The sequence below is a fragment of the Capricornis sumatraensis genome, chromosome 8, assembly GCF_032405125.1.
Source record: "Capricornis sumatraensis isolate serow.1 chromosome 8, serow.2, whole genome shotgun sequence".
NCBI classification, from domain to species: domain Eukaryota; kingdom Metazoa; phylum Chordata; class Mammalia; order Artiodactyla; family Bovidae; genus Capricornis; species Capricornis sumatraensis.
Window position 1 is genome coordinate 9569790 of NC_091076.1, and position 24756 is coordinate 9594545.

Here is a 24756-nt window from a genome sequence, read left to right on the forward strand (position 1 = left end):
TGTTACAGTAGTGAGGTGGGTTAGACCCAGGCATGAGAAACTGGCATGAGGTCACATAGACTTAGCGTGAATTAAAGAAAACATTTTCTCCCTTTGAACTTCTCTCTGTAAAGTCATTTTGACTCCTCTTGAATATCACCTATTCATAATGGCCTTTGAGGAGCTTCTGGATAAAGTTGGTGGCCTGGGGAAATTCCAGATACTTCAGATGGCTTTAATTCTCCCTTCTCTCATGATAGTAGTCTGTCACTCACTGTTGGAGAACTTCACTGCAGCCGTTCCTGGTCATCGCTGCTGGGTCCACATCCTCGATAATGCCACTGTCTCCGATAATGACAATGGGATCCTCAGCCCTGATGTCCTCCTGAGACTCTCCATCCCAGTGGATTCAAACTTGAAACCAGAGAAGTGTCGTCGTTTCCTCCACCCCCAGTGGCAGCTTCTTCACCTGAATGGGACCTTCCCCAACATGACTGACCTGGACACGGAGCCCTGTGTGGACGGCTGGGTGTACGACCACAGCTTGTTCTCCTCCACCATCGTGACTGAGGTAAAGGCCCCATTTACTTCTTGTAAGTGTAGGTGTATGCTCGGTCATGTCCTGAACATACAGTCGCGTCCTGAGTCATATCCTGTTTGAAAGTAAAAGTTAATCATTCAGTCGTGTCCAACTCTTTGTGACCCCATGGACTGTAGCCCATCAGATTCCTCTGTCCATGGAATTCTCCAGGCAAGAATACTGGAGTGGATTGCCATTACCTTCGCCAAGGGATCTTCCCGAGCCAGGGATCGAACCCAGTGCTCCCTCATTGCAGACAGACTCTTTACCAACTGAGCCACCAAGGAGTGCTCCTATCCTGTTTAGAATAACATAAATTAAACAGGGTTCAAGTCTTCAGTCACTGAGTAGATAATGCAGCCAGCTTCCTTTCATACTTTTAGTAAGTAGTGATCGATTATCTTTTTAATTGCCAAGCACTTTATTCTTTTTAATTTATTTACTTTAATTGGAAGATAATTACTTTACAATATTGTGATGGTTTTTGCCATATATCTGTATGAATTGGCCATAGGTATACATGTGTCCCCTCCATTCTGAAGCCCCCTCCTATCTCCCTCTCCACCCTATCCCACCAGGTTGTCACAGAGCACTGGCTTTTCATGTCCTGTGTCATACATCAAACTCACACTGGTTATCTATTTTACATATGGTAATTTTAAAAACCCAGGAATAATCAAATGAGACTTAAATAAACTTAAAAGCTTTTGCACAAAGAAGGAAACTATAAGCAAGGTGAAAAGACAGCCCTCAGAATGGGAGAAAATAATAGCAAATGAAACAACTGACAAAGAATTAATCTCCAAAATACACAAGCAGTTCATGCCACTCAATACCAGAAAAACAAACAACCCAATCAAAGAGTGGGCAGAGGCTGAGAATAAGATCGCAGAGGAGTAGGTGGAAGTGGAGTACACCTCTCTCCACGGATACATCAGGAATACACCTTCAGACACAGAAGTGCACGCAGAATACCAGCTGAGAGCAGACAGGAGCACCTGACCAGTGGAAAAAAATATATAAAACCATGCAAAACTTGGTAGGATGAAGGAACTGGGGGGAAAATAGGAGTGTTAGTAGGACTGGACCTGCTCTTGGTGGGAGGGGGAACTGAAGCAAGGGTCCAGTCCCCACAATGGGACAATTGTCTGGTCAGAAGAGAAACATTTAATGCAAAAAGTGAAACAGCTGGTCTGTGGCAGCCTAAATGGAATGAGAATCAGACAGTCCTTGCCACAGCCATACATACTTCAGACAGGAACACTGGTCTTCTGGAAGGAAGGTGCAGCAGCTGGGAGCTGGAGTTTAGGGATTGTGGCGCAATCCCAGGGTGAGGGCTGCTATTGACTGTGGAGGGACAGTCTGAGGGGATGTGAGGGAGGAGATCGTAGTGGGAAATGCTGGTGGAGGAAAGCCCGGCAGCCATGGAAGCAAGGTGATACTGCTGAGTCACATGTAGGGGGTGAAGCCATCACCATAGCCTCTCTCTCCCCACACGCCAGCATCGGCAGCTGAACAATAGAGAGCCTAGCCCATCAAATGCCTGACGCACTGAACTAGAGTAGGACCCCATCCAGGGTGCTCTTTTCAGTGACTGATATGCCAAACTACAGAGTAGGACCCCAGCCAGGGGGACCCCTATATGTGCCTGACTCACTGAACAACAGAGAAGGACCCCAGGCAAGGGAGCCCTCTAAGTGCCTGAATAGGCAGAGCTATGGAGAAAGACTGCCCAAAGAGGCCTGATCACCAGCTACAAGAGGCTGGAATAAAGACTCTGATAGGGCCATAACTTCTGTAACAGAGGCAGTCCGTGTCCCTGCACACGTGGCACCAGCAGGGTCCCCACAAGCCAAGCAGCTGTGCCACCTTCATGCTCAGCTCTCACTGGGGCAGAGCTGCCACAGGCCAAAAAAGTCCTGCGTCTATGCATGCAAGGTCGCTTCTGTCGTGTCTGACTCTGCGACCTTGTAGACTGTGGCCTGCCAGGCTTCTCTGTCAGAGACGGGGTTCTTCAGGCAAGAATATTGGAGTGTATTAGCCAAAACTGGTTGCCATACCCTTCTAGAGCTCTATATTTCCTGCTGCCCTAACCACCAACCCCCTGAGTACCTGGTGCTGCCAGAATCCCTGCAACCCAAGCAGCTGCACCACCTCCACACCTGGCCCTCACAGGAGCAAACCCAAACCTTCCAGGAAGCCTCAGGAGCTAAACCCCAGTGGACAATCCACATGTAGAGGTGGAAATAACACCACAGTTGAAACCCAGGGACAGTGTGGCTAGGGAAAAAGACCCAAAACTTTCCCACCAGCTGTACAAGCTGCAGATTAAATCCGCATGATCAACTAAGCAGACTCCATGTCTATGGAATATGTAAAAGGTCATTGAGAGTTCCCACAAAAGAAAACGCACTAGTTCTGATAGCTCTGAACATTGGAGGCAAGAACATACAAGAGTAGGACCAGACTAGAATCTGAGCTGCCCCCACAGCAGGTCCAGAGATTAGCACATGTTGGAGGGCATCCTAGGGAGGTAAGGTGAACTGTGATTCCCAGTGAGGGAAACTGACAGCAGTGACTCAAGAAAAACATTTACTATTCTTACTTTTTTTTTTTTACTTGTTCTGTAGATTCTTTTGGATTTTTTTTTCTTTTCTTCCCCTCTGTTGTAGTTGTCGATTTTTTCAGCACTAAGAAATCCAATTAAGCTTTTCAGCTTTTATTATTGTTGTCATAAACCTCTGCCTCTACATTGGGCTTTTGCAGTTCTGTGTTTTCCTCTTTTCTTTTTTCTTTTCTCTTTTTTTTTTTTTTAATTCTTACATGTGTTCCCAAACATGAAACCCCCTCCCACCTCCCTCCCCATAACATCTCTGTGGGTCATCCCCATGCACCAGCCCCAAGCATGCTGTATCCTGCGTCAGACATAGACTGGTGATTCAATTCTTACATGATAGTATACATGATAGAATGCCATTCTCCCAAATCATCCCACCCTCTCCCTCTCCCTCTGAGTCCAAAAGTCCGTTATACACAGCTGTGTCTTTTTTCCTGTCTTGCATACAGGGTCGTCATTGCCATCTTTCTAAATTCCATATATATGTGTTAGTATACTGTATTGGTGTTTTTCTTTCTGGCTTACTTCACTCTGTATAATCGGCTCCAGTTTCATCCATCTCATCAGAACTGATTCAAATGAATTCTTTTTAATGGCTGAGTAATACTCCATTGTGTACATGTACCAAAACTTTCTTATCCATTCATCTGCTGATGGACATCTAGGTTGTTTCCATGTCCTGGCTATTATAAACAGTGCTGCAATGAACATTGGGGCACATGTGTCTCTTTCAGTTCTGGTTTCCTCGGTGTGTATGCCCAGCAGTGGGATTGCTGGGTCATAAGGTAGTTCTATTTGCAATTTTTTAAGGAATCTCCACACTGTTCTCCATAGTGGCTGTACTAGTTTGCATTCCCACCAACAGTGTAGGAGGGTTCCCTTTTCTCCACACCCTCTCCAGCATTTATTGCTTGCAGATTTTTGGATCGCAGCCATTCTGACTGGTGTGAAGTGGTACCTCATTGTGGTTTTGATTTGCATTTCTCTGATAATGAGTGATGTTGAGCATCTTTTCATGTGTTTGTTAGTCATCCGTATGTCTTCTTTGGAGAAATGTCTATTTAGTTCTTTGGCCCATTTTTTGATTGGGTCGTTTATTTTTCTGGAAGTGAGCTGCATAAGTTGCTTGTATATTTTTGAGATTAGTTGTTTGTCAGTTGCTTCATTTGCTATTATTTTCTCCCATTCAGAAGGCTGTCTTTTCACCTTGCGTATATTTTCCTTTGTTGTGCAGAAGCTTTTAATTTTAATTAGATCCCATTTGTTTATTTTTGCTTTTATTTCCAGAATTCTGGGAGGTGGATCATAGAGGATCCTGCTGTGATTTATGTCTGAGAGTGTTTTGCCTATGTTCTCCTCTAGGAGTTTTATAGTTTCTGGTCTTACATTTAGATCTTTAATCCATTTTGAGTTTATTTTTGTGTGCGGTGTTATAAAGTGATCTAGTTTCATTCTTTTACAAGTGGTTGACCAGTTTTCCCAGCACCACTTGTTAAAGAGATTGTCTTTACTCCATTGTATATTCTTGCCTCCTTTGTCAAAGATAAGGTGTCCATATGTGTGTGGATTTATCTCTGGGCTTTCTATTTTGTTCCATTGATCTATATGTCTGTCTTTGTGCCAGTACCATACTGTTTTGATGACTGTGGCTTTGTAGTAGAGCCTGAAGTCAGGCAAGTTGATTCCTCCAGTTCCATTCTTCTTTCTCAAGATTGCTTTGGCTATTCGAGGTTTTTTGTATTTCCATACAAATCTTGAAATTATTTGTTCTAGTTCTGTGAAAAATATGGCTGGTAGCTTGATAGGGATTGCGTTGAATTTGTAAATTGCTTTGGGTAGTATACTCATTTTCACTATATTGATTCTTCCGACCCATGAACATGGTATATTTCTCCATCTATTAGTGTCCTCTTTGATTTCTTTCATCAGTGTTTTATAGTTTTCTATATATAGGTCTTTAGTTTCTTTGGGTAGATATATTCCTAAGTATTTTATTCTTTTTGTTGCAATGGTGAATGGAATTGTTTCCTTAATTTCTTTTTCTACTTTCTCATTATTAGTGTATAGGAATGCAAGGGATTTCTGTGTGTTGATTTTATATCCTGCAACTTTACTATATTCATTGATGAGCTCTAGTAATTTTCTGGTGGAGTCTTTAGGGTTTTCCATGTAGAGGATCATGGTTGACTAGACGGACCTTAGTTGGCAAAGTAATGTCTCTGCTTTTGAATATGCTATCTAGGTTGGTCATAACTTTTCTTCCAAGGAGTAAGCGTCTTTTAATTTCATGGTTGCAACCACCATCTGCAGTGATTTTGGAGCCCAAACAATAAAGTCTGCCATAAGACTCAACAATCACACTACTTGTCATATACTCTGAGGAAACCGGTATTGAAAAAGGCACTTTATTTTTCAATAAAAAATAGTGTAGTGAAAAAACAAACTAGGAAAGAATTTTAGTATCACAAAGCTTTAAATTGTGTGAAGGTGTACAGTTAGAAAAGATATAATATGTAAAAACTACCCTTGGTAGAATGTTTTTGCCTTACTTGCAAATTGAAAATACGTGTATTAATTTTTTAATTTCCATGTCCTGGCTACTTGTCAAAAAATGATATCAGAGTGCATTTGACCCTAAATGTAATCCAGGCATCATAAATTTTTTTAATGTATTTAGTATGTCCAAAATCACTGCAGACAGTGACTGCAGACATGAAATTAAAAGACGCTTGCTCCTTGGAAGAAAAGCTATGACAAATCAAGACAACATGTTAAAGAGTGATACATCACTTGCTGACGAAGGTCCATATAGTCAAAGCTATGATTTTTTCAGTAGTCATGTATGGATGTGGGCATTGGATCATCAAGAAGTCCATGCCCAAGAATTGATGCTTTCAAATTTTGACACTAAATAAGACTCTGGAGAGTTCTTTGGACTGAAGGAAATCAAACCAGTCAATCCTAATGGAAATCAACCCTGAATACACATTGGAAGGACTGACGCTGAACCTGAAGCTCCAGTACTTTGGCCACCTGAGGGAAGATCTGATACACTGGGAAAGACCTTGATGTTGGGAAAGATTGAACTCAAAAGCAGAAGGCAGTGGCAGAGGATGAAATAGTTAGATAGCATCACTGACTCAATGGACATGAATTTGAGCAAACTCCCAGAGATAGTGTAAGACAGAGGAGCCTGGTATGCTGCAGTCCATGGGATCACAAAAAGTCACACTTCACTGAGCAACTGAACAGCAAAACAAAAGACAGAAACATTGATGTATGCAGTGTTAAGTGAATATGAAGATTGGCCCTTATATAACCTACAGGATTTAGCTGAGGATCTGAAAAAGTCATGCCTAATCCCAAAGAAAGGCAATGCCAAAGAATACTCAAACTACTGCACAATTGCACTCATCTCACATGCTATTAAATAATGCTCAAAATCCTCCAAGCCAGGCTTGAGCAATACGTGAACCGTGAACTTCCAGGTCTTCAAGCTGGTTTTAGAAAAGGCAGAGGGAACCTGAGATCAAACTGCCAACATCCACTGGGTCATTGAAAAAACAAAAGAGTTCCAGAAAAACATCTATTTCTGCTTTATTGACTATGCCAATGCCTTTGACTGTGTGGATCACAGTAAACTGTAGAAAATTCTGTAAGAGATGGGAATACCAGACCACCTGACCTGCCTCTTGAGAAACCTATATGCAGGTCAGGAAGCAACAGTTAGAACTGGACATGGAACAACAGACTGGTTCCAAAGAGGAAAAGGAGTACGTCAAGGCTGTATATTGTCACCCTGCTTATTTAACTTACATGCAGAGTACATCATGAGAAATGCTGGGCTGGAAGAAGCACAAGCTGGAATCAAGATTGTCAGGAGAAATATCAATAACCTCAGATATGCAGATGACACCACTCTTATGGCAGAAAGTGAAGAGGAGCTAAAAAGCCTCCTGATGAAAGTGAAAGAGGAGAGTGAAAAAGTTGGCTTAAGGCTCAACATTCAGAAACCTAAGATCATGGCATCTGATCCCATCACTTCATGGGAAATAGATGGGAAACAGTGGAAACAGTGTCAAACTTGATTTTTGGGGGGGCTCCAAAATCACTGCAGATGGTGATTGCAGCCATGAAATTAAGACGCTTGCTCCTTGGAAGGAAAGTTATGACCAACCTAGATAGCATATTCAAAAGCAGAGATATTACTTTGCCAACAAAGGTCTGTCTAGTTAAGGCTATGGTTTTTCCTATGGTCATGTATGGATGTGAGAGTTGGACTGTCAAGAAAGCTGAGTGCCAAAGAATTGATGCTTTTGAACTGTGATGTTGGAGAAGACTCTTGAGCATCCCTTGGACTGCAAGGAGATCCAAGCAGTCCATCCTAAAGGAGATCAATCCTTGGGGTTCATTGGAAGGACTGATGCTAAAGCTGAAACTCCAATACTTTGGCCACCTCATGGGAAGAGTTGACTCATTGGAAAAGACTCTGAAAAGACTCTGATGCTGGGAGGGATTGGGGGCAGGAGGAGAAGGGGACGACAGAGGATGAGATGGCTGGACAGCATCACTGACTCAATGGACATGAGTTTGAGTGAACTCCGGGAGTTGGTGATGGACAGGGAGGCCTGGCGGGCTGCGATCCATGAAGTCACAAAGAGTCAGACTCGACTGAGCAACTGAACTGAACTGAACTGAAGCTGTGACTGGAATGATATGGAGAAGTAAAAGTTGTGAAGGAAACCAGAGAGTAGTTCATTAAAGGGCTATTAGAGTGAGCAAATATTTAAGGATGTAACATACTGTGAAGCTCCTCTGTGCTGATTTCTTTCTCTTCCAGTGGGACCTCGTATGTGATCAACAGTCACAGAAACCATTGATTCAATCCCTAGTCATGGTTGGAACACTGGTGGGGGGCCTCATCTATGGCCATCTCTCAGACAGGTGAGTATCTCCACATCACTGCTGCCCCTCCTCTGTGGTGTGTTCACAGTTTATGATTACTTGTTTCATAAGGAAATGTTTCTTTAGTTCCAGGATACAATTTATGCTGTTGTGGGTTGCCTTGGTTTCTAGGGAGCTATGGATGGAAATTCAGGATTAGACTCATTGTAATGAATGCAATTTGTTGCCACAGGTCTCTCTGTTTTAACACAGAAATAACCTTTCCATAAGATTAAGGGCAGGGGGCATTTCAGAACAATTTTTAGAGGCAAGTTACCATGAAATTAGAGAGACCTCATAAAGATGAGAAGGAGTTGCCAATGAGAAAAGAGAAGGTGTTTTCAAGATAGGTGATTCAGCCTGTTTGAAGAAACAGAGTAGCCCTTTGCCGTGAAGTCTGTGTGTCCCTCACAGATCAGTGAGCTAAATGCTTGCAGGTTCCTACCTTGGTCCTCATGTCATGGTCTTGTGTGTGTGTGTGTGCACGCGTGCATGCGCGTGTGTGTGTTCAGTCACTCAGTGAGTCCAACTCTTTATGACCCTACGGACTGCATCCCTCCAGGCTCCTCTGTCCACAGTATTTTCCAGGCAAGAATACTGGACTTGGTTGCCATTTGCTCCTCCAGGAGATCTTCCCGACCCAGGAATCAAGCATGTCTCCTGCATTCCTGCATTGGCAGGCAGATTCTTTACCACGGAGCCACCTAGGAAGCCCATATCATGGTTACCTTACTGTAATCAGTGCTCTATAAAACTTCTGTGTTTCTGGGATGGTACTGAAGTTGGAGTATAAATTATTGTGTCTATAATCTGGTTGTGTGATTATGTTAAAAGAAAAAAGAAAAAGCCTACTTACAGGTAATATTTGCCACCATACAAGGCAATTAACTAATCCGTAGACCTCATGTGTCACAATATGTGGTGTGAGAAGTTTGGGTTATCCTGTACCTGACAGTAGTCATTCATAACGTACATTCTTAAAGCAATAGGACAAATATGGCAGCTACACATTTAAGTCTCCTATAGGGAAAATGGGAGGCTTAGAGTAAGTATCCCTTGTCATTTGTAAACCTGATATAATTTAATCTTATAGCTGAAAATTGTTGACTCTGACTGTATCACCTCAGTGTAATTAGTCAAAGATTTCTGGACCAGAGTGCTCATTTGCACCAGCCTACTGACTGAGCCTTTTATGACTATTCAGAATAAAATGCTGGTTGAGAGTTTAGATGGACATAGAGTCATAGATGTCTAGGTTTGTGTGTCTGTGTGAGTTATGATAGGAGCTGAGAGTGGAAAATTAGGTGAAGAGATAACTTTGTAGCTAACCTAAGGATTTTAAACTGACATAGGTAAAAAGTTTATGAGCACTGGCATCACAAGCAGAAATAGGTAAGGGAGACTATGTCAAAACAAATCTGCTGCATAGCGAAAGAAATGATTGACAAAATAAAAAGGAAATATGTAGAATGAGAGAAAAATATTTGAAAGCCATGTATCAGATAAAGAGTTAATATCCAAAATGTACTGGGAATTACTACAACCAATAGAAAAAGAAAAAAACATAAATAATCTGTTGCTAAAAATGGGCAAAGAAGCTCAGTAGATAGTTCTTCAAAAAAAGACAAAGAAGTAGTCAACAGGTATATGAAGAGATACTTAACATCACTGATCATCAGTTCAGTTCAGTCGCTCAGTTGTGTCCAACTTTTTGCTACCCAGTGGACTGCAGCACACCAGGCTTCCCTGTCCATCATCAACTCCCAAAGCTTGCTCACACTGATGTCCATCGAGTCAGTGATGCCATCCAACCATCTCATCCTCTGTCATCCCCTTCACCTGCCTTCAATCTTTCCCAGCATCAGAGTCTTTTACAATGAGTCAGTTCTTCACAGCAGGTGGCCTTCCAATGAATATTCAGGACTGATTGCCTTTATTTTTTTTTTAATTTTAAAATCTTTAATTCTTACATGCGTTCCCAAACATGAACCCCCCTCCCACCTCCCTCCCCATAGCATCTCAGTAGTATCGTCTGGTTTGATCTCCTTGCAGTCCAAGGGACTCTCAAGAGTTCTCCAACACCACCGTTTAAAAGTATCAATTCTTCAGCACTCAGCTTTCTTTATAGTCCAACTCTCACGTCCATACACAACTACTGGAAGAACCATAGCTTTCACTAAATGGGCATTTGTCGGCAAAGTAATGTCTCTGCTTTTTAATGTGCTGTCTAGGTTGGTCATAGCTTTTCTTCCAAGGAGCAAGCGTCTTTTAATTTCATGGCTGCAGTCACCATCTGCAGTGATTTTGAAGCCCAGAAAAATAAAGTCTGTCACTGTTTTTGTGGTTTGCCCATCTACTTGCCATGAAGTGATGGGACTGGATGCCATGGTCTTGGTTTTTTGAATGTTGAGTTTTAAGCCAGCTTTTTCACTCTCCTCTTTCACTTTAATCAAGAAGCTCTCTAGTTCATCTTTGCTTTCTACCATAAGGGTGGTGTCACCTGCGTATCTGAGGTTATTGATATTTCTCCCGGCAATCTTGATTCCAGCTTGTGCTTCTTCCAGCCTGGCATTTTGCATGATGTACTCTGCACATAAGTTAAATACACAGGGTGACAATATACAGCCTTTTCCCAATTTAGAACCAGTCCTTTGTTCCATGTCTGGTTCTAACTGTTGCTTCCTGACCTGCATATAGGTTTCTCAAGAGGCAGGTCAGGTGGTCTGGTATTCCCATCTCTTTAAGAATTTTCCACAATTTCTAGTGATCCACACAGTCAAAGGGTTTGACATAATCAATAAAGCAGAAGTAAATGTTTTTCTGGAACTCTCTTGCTTTTTCTATGATCCAATGGATGTTGGCAATTTGATCTCTGGTTCCTCTTCTTCTGCCAAATCCAGCTTGAACATCTGGAAGTTCACAGTTCATGTACTGTTGAAACCTAGCTTCGAAAAGTTTGATCATTACTTTGCTAGCAAAATCAAAACAACAATGAGATACAGCCTCACACCATTTGGATGGACATTGTATCCAAAATACTGCTGTCAATCCCAGAGTCAAAGAACTTTTTCCTCATGCTTTTTCCCAGGAGTTTACTGTTTCAGGGTAATGTTTAAGTCATTAATCCATCTTAAATGAATTTTTGAATGGTATGAATAGGGATCAAAGTTCGTCTTTCTGCATGTGATTACCCAGTTTCTCAATATCATTATTGAAAAAATATTACTGGCTCCTTTATCAAATGTCATATCTGAAGAATTAATTTCTGGAATCATGATAAGAGCATTATTATATGTGTCCATCTTTATGCCAGTACCATAATCTTTTTATTACTGTAGCTTTACACTATACTTTGAAATCAAAAGTGTGATGCTTCTAAGCTTGTATCTTCTTTGTCATAATTGCTTTGGCTATTTGGGAACATGTATGATTTCACATAAATTTTAGAATAGCTTCTGCTATTTCTGTGAAAAATACCATTGGAATTTTTTTCATTGCAATCTTTTGGCAAGCCTGGGAAGTAAATACCACTTGTACCAGCAGTTTACAATGTCTGATAAGTTAATTAGCCCAGGGCATTTTAATTAGTAAGCTGCAGAGTCTGAACTCAAACCCCAAGACTTTTTATTTAGTAAACTTTATTTCTTAGAGTAGTTTTAGGTTCATAGCAAAATTGAACAGAAAGTACAGAGATTTCTCATATACACTTGATGCTGATAATGGGGAAGATTACCATTGGAATTTTGATAGAGATTGCACTGAATCTATAGATGGCTTTGAGTAGTATAGACATTTCAGTTCAGTTCAGTTCAGTCGCTCAGTCATGTCCGACTGTTTGCGACCCCATGAATCGCAGCACGCCAGGCCTCCCTGTCCATCACCATCTCCTGGAGCTCACTCAGACTCACGTCCACCATGTACATGGGTTATCTTTCCATTTATTTGTGTCTTCTTCAAGTTCTTTCATCAAAGTCTTGCTGTAGTGTCTATGTATTTCATCTCCTTCATGAAATTGACACTTATTTTATAATTTAGATGCTATAGTAAGTGGAATTGCTACCTTTTAAATTTTCAGACATTGCATTCTTGGTGTATAGAAATGCATTTAACTTCATATGTTGAGTTTTGTATCTTGCAGTTTACTGAATTTGTAGATTGGTTCTAGCAAATTGTTTGGTTGAATCTTTAGGATTTTCTATTAATATATACAAGTTCATATTATCTGTAGCAAAGAAAAAAAAATTCTTCCTTTCCAGTATGGTTACATTTTTCTTCTTTATCTTGCCTGCTATCTCTAACTAGCACTTCCAGAATTGTGTTGATAGAACTAGTGTGAGCGGGCACTTTTTCTTCCCTGAACTTAAAGGAAAATCTTTCAAACTGTCTTTGCTGAGTATGATGTTCTCTGAAGGGTTGTCTATATCACATTTATTGTGTAGAGTTATATTCCTTCTATACCACCTAATTGAGTATTTTTTATCATGAAAGGGTATTGTATTATGTCAAAAGGCTTTTTCATCTTTTGAGATCATCATTTGATATACCCAAACTATCCCTTCCCCCCTGACAACTATAAGTTTGTTCTTTAAGTCTGTGAGTCTGTTTCTGATTTGTAAATAAGTTCATTTCTATCATTTCTTTTTAGATTCTGCATATAAGGAATGTCATATGACAGTTCTCCTCCTCTGTCTGACATTTTATTCAATATTTCAATCTGTAGATCCATCCATGTTGCTGCGAATGCCATCATTTCATTCCATTTTATGGCAGAATTATATTCCATTGTAGATATGTACTGCATCTTCTTTATCCTTTCATTCATCAATGAACAATTAGATTGCTTTCATGCCCTGGCTATTGCAAACAGAGTTGCAATGAACATTGGGATGCATGTATCTTAAGGCCCTCTTTTCTCGATGCCTGATGAAACAGACAATTCACTTTTCCTTATTTGTTTTGCACCTTCTTTTCCCTTCATTCTCCATCTTAGGTGATTCTTTCCTCTGAGATATTTATAAAACAGCCTCTGGCTGAATTATGGTGCCCTTATATTCTGTTCTAGAAAAGTATATTGCTTTAGGCCAATGAAATCAGATTCAACAAAGAGTGACTCTTACCTAACCCTTCAACAACTTTCATGCATGATTCCACTGATCTTTTGCATCAGTTTAGCCTTGCCTGTGTGGTCCTCGAGACCCAAGTACACTTTTGGCTCTCTTATGTTTCAGACACTTAAGAGGCTATACACCAGATTAAACACATGCTAATACATGACTGCTTACAAAAGTGTTACAATTTCCAACACCATGGTTTCTTCTGTGAGGTTATTTTTATTTTTGGCCATGCCACATGGCTTGCAGGATGTTAGCTCCTGGATCAGGAGCAGAACCCATGCCTTCAGCAGTGAAAGCATGGAGTCCTAACCACTGGAACACCATGGAAGAAAGTCAAAAAGAGAAAAACAAATATCATAAATTAACACATATATGGAATTTAGAAAAATGGTAGAGATGAACCTATTTGCAAAGCAGAAATAAAGACACAGATGCAGTTTCTTTTATATGGTGTCAGAGGCATCTGGTGGTTGTATGATGAAGTTTTTGTATTATTAGCATATAGTCAAAGATTGTTGCTTTATGGAGATTTGCATTGTTGATTTAGCTCTTGTTTACTCAAGCTTTCAGGTACATGATTCTCTTGTTAAAGTTATAGAGTATGTTTTTGTTTTCTTAATTTATTACCATAAATTATCATTACTCACATCACCTAAGCTGACTGTCTGATTTGTAGGTTTGGGCGAAAGCTGATTCTCAGGTGCTGTTTACTCCAACTTGCCATCTCTGGGACCTGTACAACCTTCGCTCCCAACATCTTCATTTACTGCTTACTACGCTTCTTGTCGGGCTGTTCCATTGCAGTCATAATAACAAACAACTGTTTTCTAAGTAAGTCAACAATTCTGATCTAATCTATCTTCTTAGCCTTGAATTTGAGCTTGAAATTTCACACTTATTTGACATGATAACACTGTTTTAATATCTTTCAGTTATAGAGTGGACAAGATCCCAGTCGAAAGGCATGGTATTAACATTGATATACTGTGCCCTTAGTATTGGACAGATGATGCTGGGAGGACTGGCTTTTGTCTTTCGAGAGTGGCGCACCCTGCAGCTGGTGGTGTCTGTACCTTTCTTTGCTTTCTTTCTCTCCTCAAGGTATGAAGTGCTCTCTCTGTCTTAAGGAAATCTGGGATAAAATGCACATTGAATTGGGATATATTGATTTTCTTATTCCCCAACACATTCTTATTGTTTGGACCTGAAATCCATGTCTGTTACCTGCTCATTCTGGGCAATTTGAGTTTTGAGAAACATAACATGGAGTAACAATAATCTTCCTGCCTGTGACTTATAGGTATTTTCTGCCATCTGGTTCCTAAGTCTTTCCCAATATAAAGGTCATAGAGCTATTCCAATATTATTTTCCTTAATATAAAATACAGACTCAATTTTTTATATATAAAAAAGATATACCTTTAATTCTATTTTGGCTATGGAATGAATCAGGTCACAGAAAAGCTTTCAGTGATTTGTTCTTTGCAGATGAAATTGGATGAAAAAGATGCAGCAAACTTATTCACAGAGCTGTTTCACAAAATAGCAACAAGATTTTCCACTAGCTAAATTTGCACACAGATTAGATGATTTACATTATGAATTCAGCACTCCTTCTTCCTTTAAATAACTTTAATAAATAATTATTAATGGATAACTTCATTCCCACACTAAAACCAATCTAGGGAAAATCAGATTTAGGAGAACACAAGGAGATGACTACAGGTTTTATAGAACGAGATGAGTTCAGAGAGAGAGGACAGTATAATCCATGTCAGACTCATCTATTAAGTCATTCTATATTTGTAACAACACTACAAGGAAGCTAGCACTACTGTACCCATGTTATTAATGAGAAAACTGAGGCAGATGTAAATAAGCAATTAGTTATTAATTGGTATTAGTAATTGGATAATTAGTTATCAACATAACTAGTAGTAGCAGGAGTAATTGTAGTCATTGTTAGGCTTTAAGCTGACATTATGGGGGCTTCTTTTTTAAAGGAATAGATACTGTAAATATATATCATGTGCAAAAAGTTGTTTGTCCCATGCCGAGGTGGAAGAAAACTATCATGTGAGGGACTCTCAAGATTAAGCTTGTCAAGCTTCTTGTAAATTCTCCTAGTGAGTAAGCAAAGAGGCAATTTGACTCCAAAGTCTGTGTTCCTTACTGGTAGTACAACTTTCAAGTGCACTGTCATGGAGAGGTTAGTCTCATATTCTCCTAGTATTTGTATAATAGATCTGGAGTATCTCACATTCCCTGGTGGCTCAGATGGTAAAGAAACTGCCTACAATGCAGGAGACTTGGGTTCAATCCCTGGGTCAGGAAGATCAGCTGGAGAAGGGAATAGCAACCCACTCCAGTATTCTTGCCTGGAGAATCCCATGAACAGAGGATCCTGGCGAGCTACAGTCAGTGGGGTCACAAAGAGTGGTACACGGCTGAGCAGCTAACACTAACTAACTGATCCAACAAGTAAAGTGGTAGATTTTAGATGAAAAGCAAAACGCAACTATTATCAGTTGACATGTGACAAATAATCAATGGCCTCTCAGGTGGTGCTAGTGGTAAAAATTCTGCCTGCCAATGCAGAAGATGATGCAAGAGATGTGGGTTCGATACCTGGGATAGGAAGATCCCCTAGAGAAGGAAATGGCAACCCACTCCGGTTTTCTTATCAGGAAAATCCCATGAACAGAGGAGCCTGGCAGGCTACAGTCCTTGGTGTCTCAAGGAGTCAGACAGGACTGAGCGACTGAGCACAGCTGACTGCACTTGCTTGCTCATCTTTCATCAGGTGGCTGGTGGAATCTTCTCGATGGCTGATTATCACCAACAAACCAGATGAGGGCTTAAAGGAACTTAAAATGGTTGCACACAGAAATGGAATGAAGAATGTTGAAGAAACCCTGAACTTGGAGGTGAGTGGGAAAGGGAAAGGAAGATGATTACTTGGTTGAAGGGAAATCATAAACTGACCTGCCTTCTCCTTCTTGAGATAGACAAGCTGCTTTCCTAACAAGGACAGCTAGTTGAGAATGGAAATTCCCTCGACTTTCATGGGCATCTAATAGAAAAGAAGCTTTGAGCACTGTGCAGCTACTTCTTTCTTTTTTAAACTTTTTTATTTTGTGCTGGACTATTGCTGATTAACAATGTTGTGATAGATTCAGGTGAACAGCGATGGGGATTCTGGGATACATATAAGAGTATCCTTTAGCTCACTTCCTCTGAATCTAAAACTTTTCTACTCTTGAGTCACCCTACCTCCATCTATGGCCTCTTCTTCAAAATCACATTTTAACATTTAATTTCCTGGAGTCTCCCTTAACTCCCTACATCTTCCTTCACTGCATGTTCACATGTGATTGTATGTACAATATGATATACTAGAAAGAAAGAGAACACATGCCTCTTGTCCTCTCGTGTGCCAGCGCACATCACAATTCCTGGCACTATGTTAGCAAATGATACATGTTTGTTGTTGTTGAAGGGTTTGAGAGCGACCATGCAGGAGGAGCTGGAGACAGCACAGACTAGAACAACTATATTTGACTTGTTCCGCACACCCAACCTGCGAAAAAGGATCTACCTCCTGTCCTTTGTGAGGTAGGCTACTCACGGTGCATGTGAGAAGAAACATGAATCTATTTATTTCAAATCTTATAACAGTATCGTGGGAGAAAGGGCATACTTGCATTTTTGAAATTAATTTATTTTAATTGAAGGCCAATTACTTTACAATATTGTAGTGGTTTTTGCCATACATTGACATGAATCAGCCATGGGTGTACATGTGTCCCCCATCCTGAACCCGGCTCCCACATTCCTCCCCATCCCATCCCTCAGGGTCATCCCAGTGCACTGGCCCTGAGCACCCTGTCTCATGCATTGAACCTGGACTGGTGATCTATTTTGCATATGGTAATATACATATTTGCATTTAAAGGATGAGGAAAACAGGCCAAGTAAGACTCATGTGGAACTGATTTACAATGACAGTTCAGTCATATCACACTGCCAGTCTCTTCACCAGAGATTGAGGTTGAGAACTTCCCTCACAGTACAGATTTTGGCACTTAATTTTCTTCATTTATTCTTTGAATTTTAATTGAAGCAAATCTGGCACACTGTAATGTGAAGAGATCACAAATAAATACAGATCAATGAATATTTCAGTGTCTAATAATGTAACCAACATACACATCAAGATAGAACAATCCTAGTTCCCCAGGAGTTCTGCTCATGTAACCCATATAACCACCACCACCTCCATCACTACCCCACTCTCATCTCCTCCTCACTGCCCTCCACTGTGCACTGTTCCAATCTCCATCACTAAAGATGAGTGGTGACTGATCTTAACCTTCACATAATAAATGACAAAACGGTTCTGTGACAGGTCTCCTTTCTTCAGGCTCATTCATGAAGATTCACCCATTCTGTTGCTTGTACCAGTAAACAGTTCTCCCCGGTGTTTTATTTTCCATTACATGAATACACGGCAATGTCTGTATGTACTTCAAACTTGATGGACTTTATTTGTTTCCGTTTTGGATACAGCTTGTGTGCTAGCAAATCTTGTTCATTATTTCTTGAGGAGATGTAACTACCTACTTTGATAGAGTCAGGAGGAGAAACTTTAAATACAGTTCTGAATTTTTGAAGACTTACACACACATCAGCCACTGGAAAATACATACCCACTGCCAATCTTAACCTTGGAGAAGGAAATGGCAACCCACTCCAGTACTCTTGCCTGGAGAATCCCAGGGACGGGGGAGCCTGGTAGGCTGCCGTCTATGGGGTCACACAGAGTCGAACACGACTGAAGCGACTTAGCAGCCAATCTTAAGAAGTAACTACTAAGCTGAACAGTTTACTTCTTTCCAGATATATTCCAGTAGATGTCTGCATTTAAATGCATTGTGCTTTTCAACATTTCTTTACTCACTAGGAAACACAGATTTATGTTCCGGAATCCCACACAATCAGAATGGAAGAAAAAAGTATAGATAATGATCAAGAAAGACCTTGCTTAAAATTGCTGTGATCTGTGGTGTTTCTTGTTGTAAGTTCTAAGTGTAGCTCTCTCTGGTTGTAGTAGATCTTTAAAGTGGACTCAGGTCTAGATGCTTTCTGTGTAAAATGTAGATCCCCAGTGGCAATATTTTATTACATTTCTGATGGTACAGTTGGTGCACGTTTGCTTTCTGAATTCTTCCATTTTCCCTTGGTGCTAAGAAATCAGATAAAACGTTTAAATTCCCCAGAATTCTGTTAGACCCCAGGACACTGCTCCCAGGTCAAGGAGACACTGGTAGTCTCTTTGCAACTTCAATCATAGTTGAGAAAAAGGGAATTCTTCCCAGTACTGGTGTTGGGGGACGAGAAGGAGGACTCACAGAATTCATACATACATAGGTACATTTATACAGACAACCCACAAAAAGAAATCCTTCTCCAATTTATAAATTTTAATCATTCTGTATTCAATTCCTCTAAATCATTCACTTTGGTGGACTGGGCCAGATTATGTATTCCTGTCATTGTCAACTCTATGCTTAGGGACTCAGAAAAAAAAAAATGACAAGAGGGAGTGTCACTTTCATATACAGACACATAATCTTTTATTGTATCTTTATCACATTAAAATTAAGTATTACAGAGATCAGACTGGGCCTTTATTCTTTAACTTTGACCATTGTCTGCCTGGATCAACATAATCATCAATGACAGCAATGGGCTCTAATCTATGGCTTGTGTCTTCTTTTGTTCGCTACAGATTTGCAAGCACACTACCCTTTTTTGGCATTATCGTCAATCTACAGCACTTTGGAAGCAATATTTTCCTGTTCCAGGTAATCTTTGGAGCTCTCACTATCTCAGTCCGATGTCTTGCACTTTACCCACTGAACAATGTGGGCCGTCGACCAACTGAGATGTTGTTCCTGTTCCTGGTGGGACTTTCCATTTTGATCAACATGTTTGTGCCTCAAGGTGAGAGAAGATTGGAATTTGGGGAAAGGAAGTGTCTTTTTTAAACCACCATGGATTGTGTTGGGTCATACTGTCTGGAGCCAGCAGTAAAGAATGGTCTCAATTAAAGGGAAAGAAAAAAACAAAACAAAACTAATCACCTCCACACCTTGGGGCCTTTTAAGGTAGATCAGACAGCATTCTGTCTATGGAACGTATTTCTCCCAGTGCAGTGCCCTATCAGAGACTGTGACCCCAAACCCTGGGGCTGAAACTCTTGCCTTCAGAGACAGCCCACACTCTGTCTATGGAGCAGGTGGTGGTTTAGTTGTTACATCATGTCTGACTCTTGCAACACTATGTTGTGGCCCATAAGGCTCCCCTGCCTCTGTCCATGGAAATTTCCAGGCAAGAATACTGGAGTGGGTTGCCATTTCCTTCTCCAGGGGATTTTCCCGACCCAGGGATAGAACAAGGCTCTCCTGTATTGTAGGTGGATTCTTTACCAACTGAGGCACCAGGGAAGGCCAATTAAAGGCTAAGTCCTACCCAAACCAATCAAAGAGTTTATGAGAAATTCTAATAAGATTTTAGAAAAAGAACCAGAGATCAGCAAGTGGCAGTTCAGACATCTATTTATCATCATTACATAGTGAATGTTGTCTGTAAACTGGTACCATTAGTCCTGACAGTTCCTCTGGGATAGGACTTGTTCAGTTGCCATTCACACTTTTAATAGCAAGGATGGAGGGGTGAGATCTTGTAATTATATCCCAGGTGAAAACATAGTATGGTCACTCCCTCTGTTTTGGCTCAGTACCAGATATGATGGGGCTACCCTGGTAGTTCAGCTGGTAAAGAATCCACCTGCAATGCAGGAGACTCTGGTTTGATCCATGGGTCAGGAAGATCCCCCAGAGGAGGGCATGGCAACCCACTCCAGTCTTCTTCCCAGGAAAATCCCAGGGACAGAGGAGCCCGTTGATCTACCGTCCATAGGGTTGCAAAGAGTCGGACAAAACTGAAGCAACTGAGCATGCATGCACCTGGTAGTTCTATTTTTAATTCATTACAGAACCTCTATACAGTTCTCTATAGTGGTTGTATCAATTTATATTCCCATCAACGGTGCAAGAGGATTTCCTTTTCTCCACACACCCTCCAGCATTTATTGCTTATAGATTTTTTTGTTGATGGTCATTATGACTGGTGTGAGGTGATACTCCACCATGGTGTTGATTTGCATTTCTCTAATAATGAGCAATGTTGAGCATCTTTTCATGTGTTTGTTGGCCATCTCTATGTTTATGTCTTCTTTGGAGAAATATCTATTTAGGTCTTCCACTTGTTTTTTATTGGGTTGTTTGAGTTTCTTTTATATTGAGCTGCGTGAGCTGCTTGTATATTTTGGAGATTAATCCCTTGTTAGTTGCTTCATTCGCAATTATTTTCTCAGATTCTGAAAGTTGTCTTTTCATCTTGTCTGTGGTTTCCTTTGCTGTGCAAAAGCTTTTAAGTTTAATTAGGTCCCATTTGTTTGTTTTCATTTTTAGTTTCATTATTCTACGAGGTGCAGCTAGGGGATCTTGCTGCCATTTATGTCAAAGAGTGTTCTGCCTATGTTTTCCTCTAAGAGTTTTATAGTGTCTGGCCTTACAGTTAGGACTTTTATCCATTTTGAGTTTATTTTTTTTAATGGAGTTAGGAAATGTTTACATTCCATTCTTTTTCATGTAGCTGTCAAGGTTTCCCAGCACCACATATTGAAGAGGTTGTCTTTTCTCCATTATATCTTCTTTTCTCCTTTGTCAAAGTTTAGGTAACCATAGGTTCATGAGTTTATGTCTGGACTTCCTATCCTACCCAAACCAATCTACAGATTCAATACAATTCCCATTAAATTGCCAATGGCATTTTCAAAAAACTAGAACAAAAAAATTTGTATGGAACCCCAAAGAACTCCCAATAGCCAAAGCAACCTGGAGTAAGAAAAATGGAGCTCAAGGAATCAGGATCCCTGAATTAATACTACACTACAAAGCTATGGTAAACAACACAGTATGGTATAGGCACAAAATAGAAATATAAATCACTGGAACAGGATAGAAAGCCCCGAGGTAAATCTACAATATATTTCAAAAATACAAACAGCCTATAGAGTTTTTTTTACTGACTAAATTTTGTGGGTGTTGATTCCTTCAGCCCAGATTTTTTAATCTCACTGATTTTCTCATCTCCAGATATGCAGACCCTGCGTGTGATTTTGGCAAGTGTGGGAATCGGCTGTGTTGCTGCCTCTCACACCTGTTTTTCTGTCCACCAAAGTGAACTCCTACCCACTATTGTCAGGTATGAGTTTATGAATACTCTGCCAGGGCCCATAAGAGAACTTTCCCAGCTAATTGCTGCTTATTCAAGGGAATAAACATAATAAGATCTATTAATTATAAAGCAATTAGTATTTGTAATTGTGCTTTAAAAATAATTATAACCAAAATTACTGCAAATGCTGACTTTGTGCCATGTACCAACCTAAGCATTACTTCTATGCATCCTCTCTTAACTTTTTAGAAGATTTGTCAGACTAGTCACAATATGTAACACTCTGTTTAAAGAGTAATTCATATTGACCTTGACAAAGACATCTAGCAAATCACAGAGCAAATGACAAAAGCAAGACGTTTTCATCAAGCTCATGATTTAATATTTGTGGAGTTTTCTGATTCAAAATAAAGTCAAAATAATAGATCATAAATTAAAGTCCAGAATTTAAGTGGATTATTATATATTGTCATTTACCCTTCAGAGCAAAAGCTGCAGGATTAGATTTGTTGGCTAATAGGTGTGCAGCAGCACTGGCTCCCCTACTGATGACCCTAGTGGTGTATCTACCCACCCTGCCCTGGATCATCTATGGAATGTGTCCCATCATTGCTGCTCCTGTTCTCCTTCTCCTACCTGAAACTAGAAATCTGCCTCTGCCTGACACCATCCAGGATGTGGAGAATAAGTGAGTAAACCTTCGAACCATCCCCTGGGAGGGACTGTGTGCTTTGGATCTGTGGGTTAGAAAGGCAACACACCGCATGGGTCCCTCAGATCACTGGGGAGGCTGAGCCTTGCCAGGGATACTCCCATCTCGGGCCATTGCCTTCATAAGTGGCAAGGTCATTTCCATTCACTGTGAGTTTCAATCTAGACTGCAGAGATCCCTTCTGCCCTGTTCTCTTTGGTAGTTTTAGTGCTGAAGAGAAGATATTAGCTCCACTAATATCTTAGGGCACATCTTACCTGCCCTCATGAGAGACATACATTTCTGATCATGTTTCATGGTCTTCAGAAGTCTCTCTTTGAAAAGATACTAGAGAGAGAAATCTTATATTGGTGCCTATAAGACTAGACAATTTTGCTGTGATAAATAATGGAAATATTGAGGATAAAGAAAATAAGAAACTGGCAAAAAAAAATTTGTAAATAAGAAAAATGCTCAGTCACTCAGTCATTTCCGACTCTTTGCAACCCCATGGACTGTAGCCCACCAGACTCCTCTGTCCATGGAATTTTTCACACAGGAATACTGTGATGGGTTGCCATTTCCTTCTCCAGGAGATCTTCCTGACCCAGGGAATGAACTCCAAATTCTTGTGTCTTTTGCATTGGCAGGTGGATTCTTTACCACTGCCCCACCTAGGAATATCATTACTGACCTACAGCTTCCATAATGGAGTGACTCAAACTGAGCTCCTTAAACAACAGAAATTTATTGTCTCACAATTATATAGGCTGGAAGTCTGAGCTGTAGTTGTTGGCAGGGCCATGTCCCCACTATAGGCTCTAGGGAAGGGTCTGTTCCAGGTCTCTCTTACATTTCAATTTGCTTGTGGCAGCATAACTCCAATTTTCACATGGCATCTCCCTGCACACCTCTGTGTCCTGATGTTCCCTTTGTGTAAAGACACCAGTCTTATTGGATTAGGGGCCCATCCTAGCCCAGTATGACTTCATCTTAATTCATTTTATCTACAACTTCCCTGTTTCCAAATATGGCAATCTTACAATTGAGGTACTAAGAGTTATAACTTGAACACATGAATTTTAAGAGACATGATTCAACCCATAACAAATGAGGAACTTCTTAAGGATTTTCAGTTCACCTCTTGCCTTTCTTCCATCACTGGCCAGACCTCTAGAGAGACCAAATGATAGTAGCAACTTTCTAGGATCTCCACAGTCAGCAGAGCCTATTCCAGCATGAGTGTCAATCCCATGGATTTTATTGAATTAAAAAAGATGATGGAGAGGATCAATTTGTACTTATGTATGGAGGGTACACAAACCTATTTTCACATTTTCTTTTTTAAAGGTTGTTTTTCATTTACTTATTGGTTGGTTAACTGGTTGTTTCTTGTTTTTCCAGCAAAAAATTCTCAAGAACAGTAAATGAAAAAGATTTCTACATAAAAGTGACAAAGTTTTAAGGAGTTATTGGTGAAGAAAAGAAAAATACAAAGAACAAACATGAATTTTCCTTTTTATTCACCAACTGGCAAGAAAATATACTGGAAGATGTATATCATTTACAATCATTATATTAATTTGCACTTTATCATATACTTTGTTGGAACATGTAATTTCATGAGCAGTTCAATTTTGGGGGAAGTAGTTTAAAAAATTTTGAATTTATCAATAAATTATTAATAGACAAGATGATTCAGATTCAGAAACAAAGAAACACCATGGAATTAAGATCTGACTGGTTGACATATGGAACAACATATGGTGAACCCTAAAAAAATTTACAAAAATCAGAACACTGTATCATATGCAAATGGACATTGAAAGAAATCCAGAAACAGATACCCAATATGTGTATGCTTAACATAATACATTTGACATCATAAATATCCTTCAAAAGAAAGCTTATGTAATCTTTGAATATCTTGTGTGTGAGAGCTCAGTCATGCCTGACTCTTTGCGATCCCATGGACTATAGCCCACCAGGCTCCTCTGTCCATGGACTTTTCCAGGAGAAAATACTGGAGCAGGTTGCCATTTCTTTCTCCAGGGACCTTCCTGACCCAGGGATTGAACCCACATCTCTTACATCTCCTGTATTCGCAGGCTGGTTCCTTACCACTAGTGCCACCTGGGAAGCAATCTTTGAAAATACAATCATTGAAATGATAATAGTGACTTTTTTAATGGTGGGATTTAAATGACTATTACTTTCTCTTTGGATTTTCTCTTTTCATATTTTCAATAATTAGCATATATAATTTTAGTATTTTAAGACATCAAAATTGAAGTATAAGCAACTTCAAAATGTGTATGCATTTAATAAAATCACTACAAATTAAAAACGACACTCCCAATCTCTCAATTTATCCCTCCCCTTCTTTCCCCCAGTAACCATAAGACTGGTTTCTACATCTGCGACTCAATTTCTGTTTTGTAAATAAGTTCATATACACACTGTGCTGTGCTGTACTTAGTTACTCAGTTGTGTCCAACTAGATGACCCCATGGACTGTAGCCAC

General features: G+C 40.1%; 1 protein-coding gene and 1 long non-coding RNA gene across 2 annotated transcripts in view; one reads left to right on the forward strand and one right to left on the reverse strand.

Annotated features, from left to right (window-relative positions):
* LOC138084518 (uncharacterized) overlaps positions 1 to 610 on the reverse strand; it is a 32677-nt gene extending 32067 nt beyond the window's left edge. Inside the window, exon 1 of the long non-coding RNA XR_011145205.1 lies at positions 479 to 610. This is a non-coding gene — a long non-coding RNA (uncharacterized lncRNA). The remainder of the gene's footprint in view (positions 1 to 478) is intronic.
* On the forward strand, positions 1 to 24498 carry LOC138084517 (solute carrier family 22 member 10-like). Its single transcript, XM_068978841.1, has 10 exons — positions 1 to 550; positions 8017 to 8120; positions 13911 to 14065; positions 14167 to 14335; positions 16038 to 16161; positions 16734 to 16849; positions 19026 to 19240; positions 21460 to 21568; positions 22026 to 22229; positions 23637 to 24498. The coding sequence occupies exons 1-10, from the start codon at positions 149 to 151 to the stop codon at positions 23695 to 23697; spliced, it is 1659 nt and encodes a 552-aa protein (XP_068834942.1). The 5' UTR covers positions 1 to 148; the 3' UTR covers positions 23698 to 24498.
* Positions 24499 to 24756: the final 258 nt, after the last annotated feature.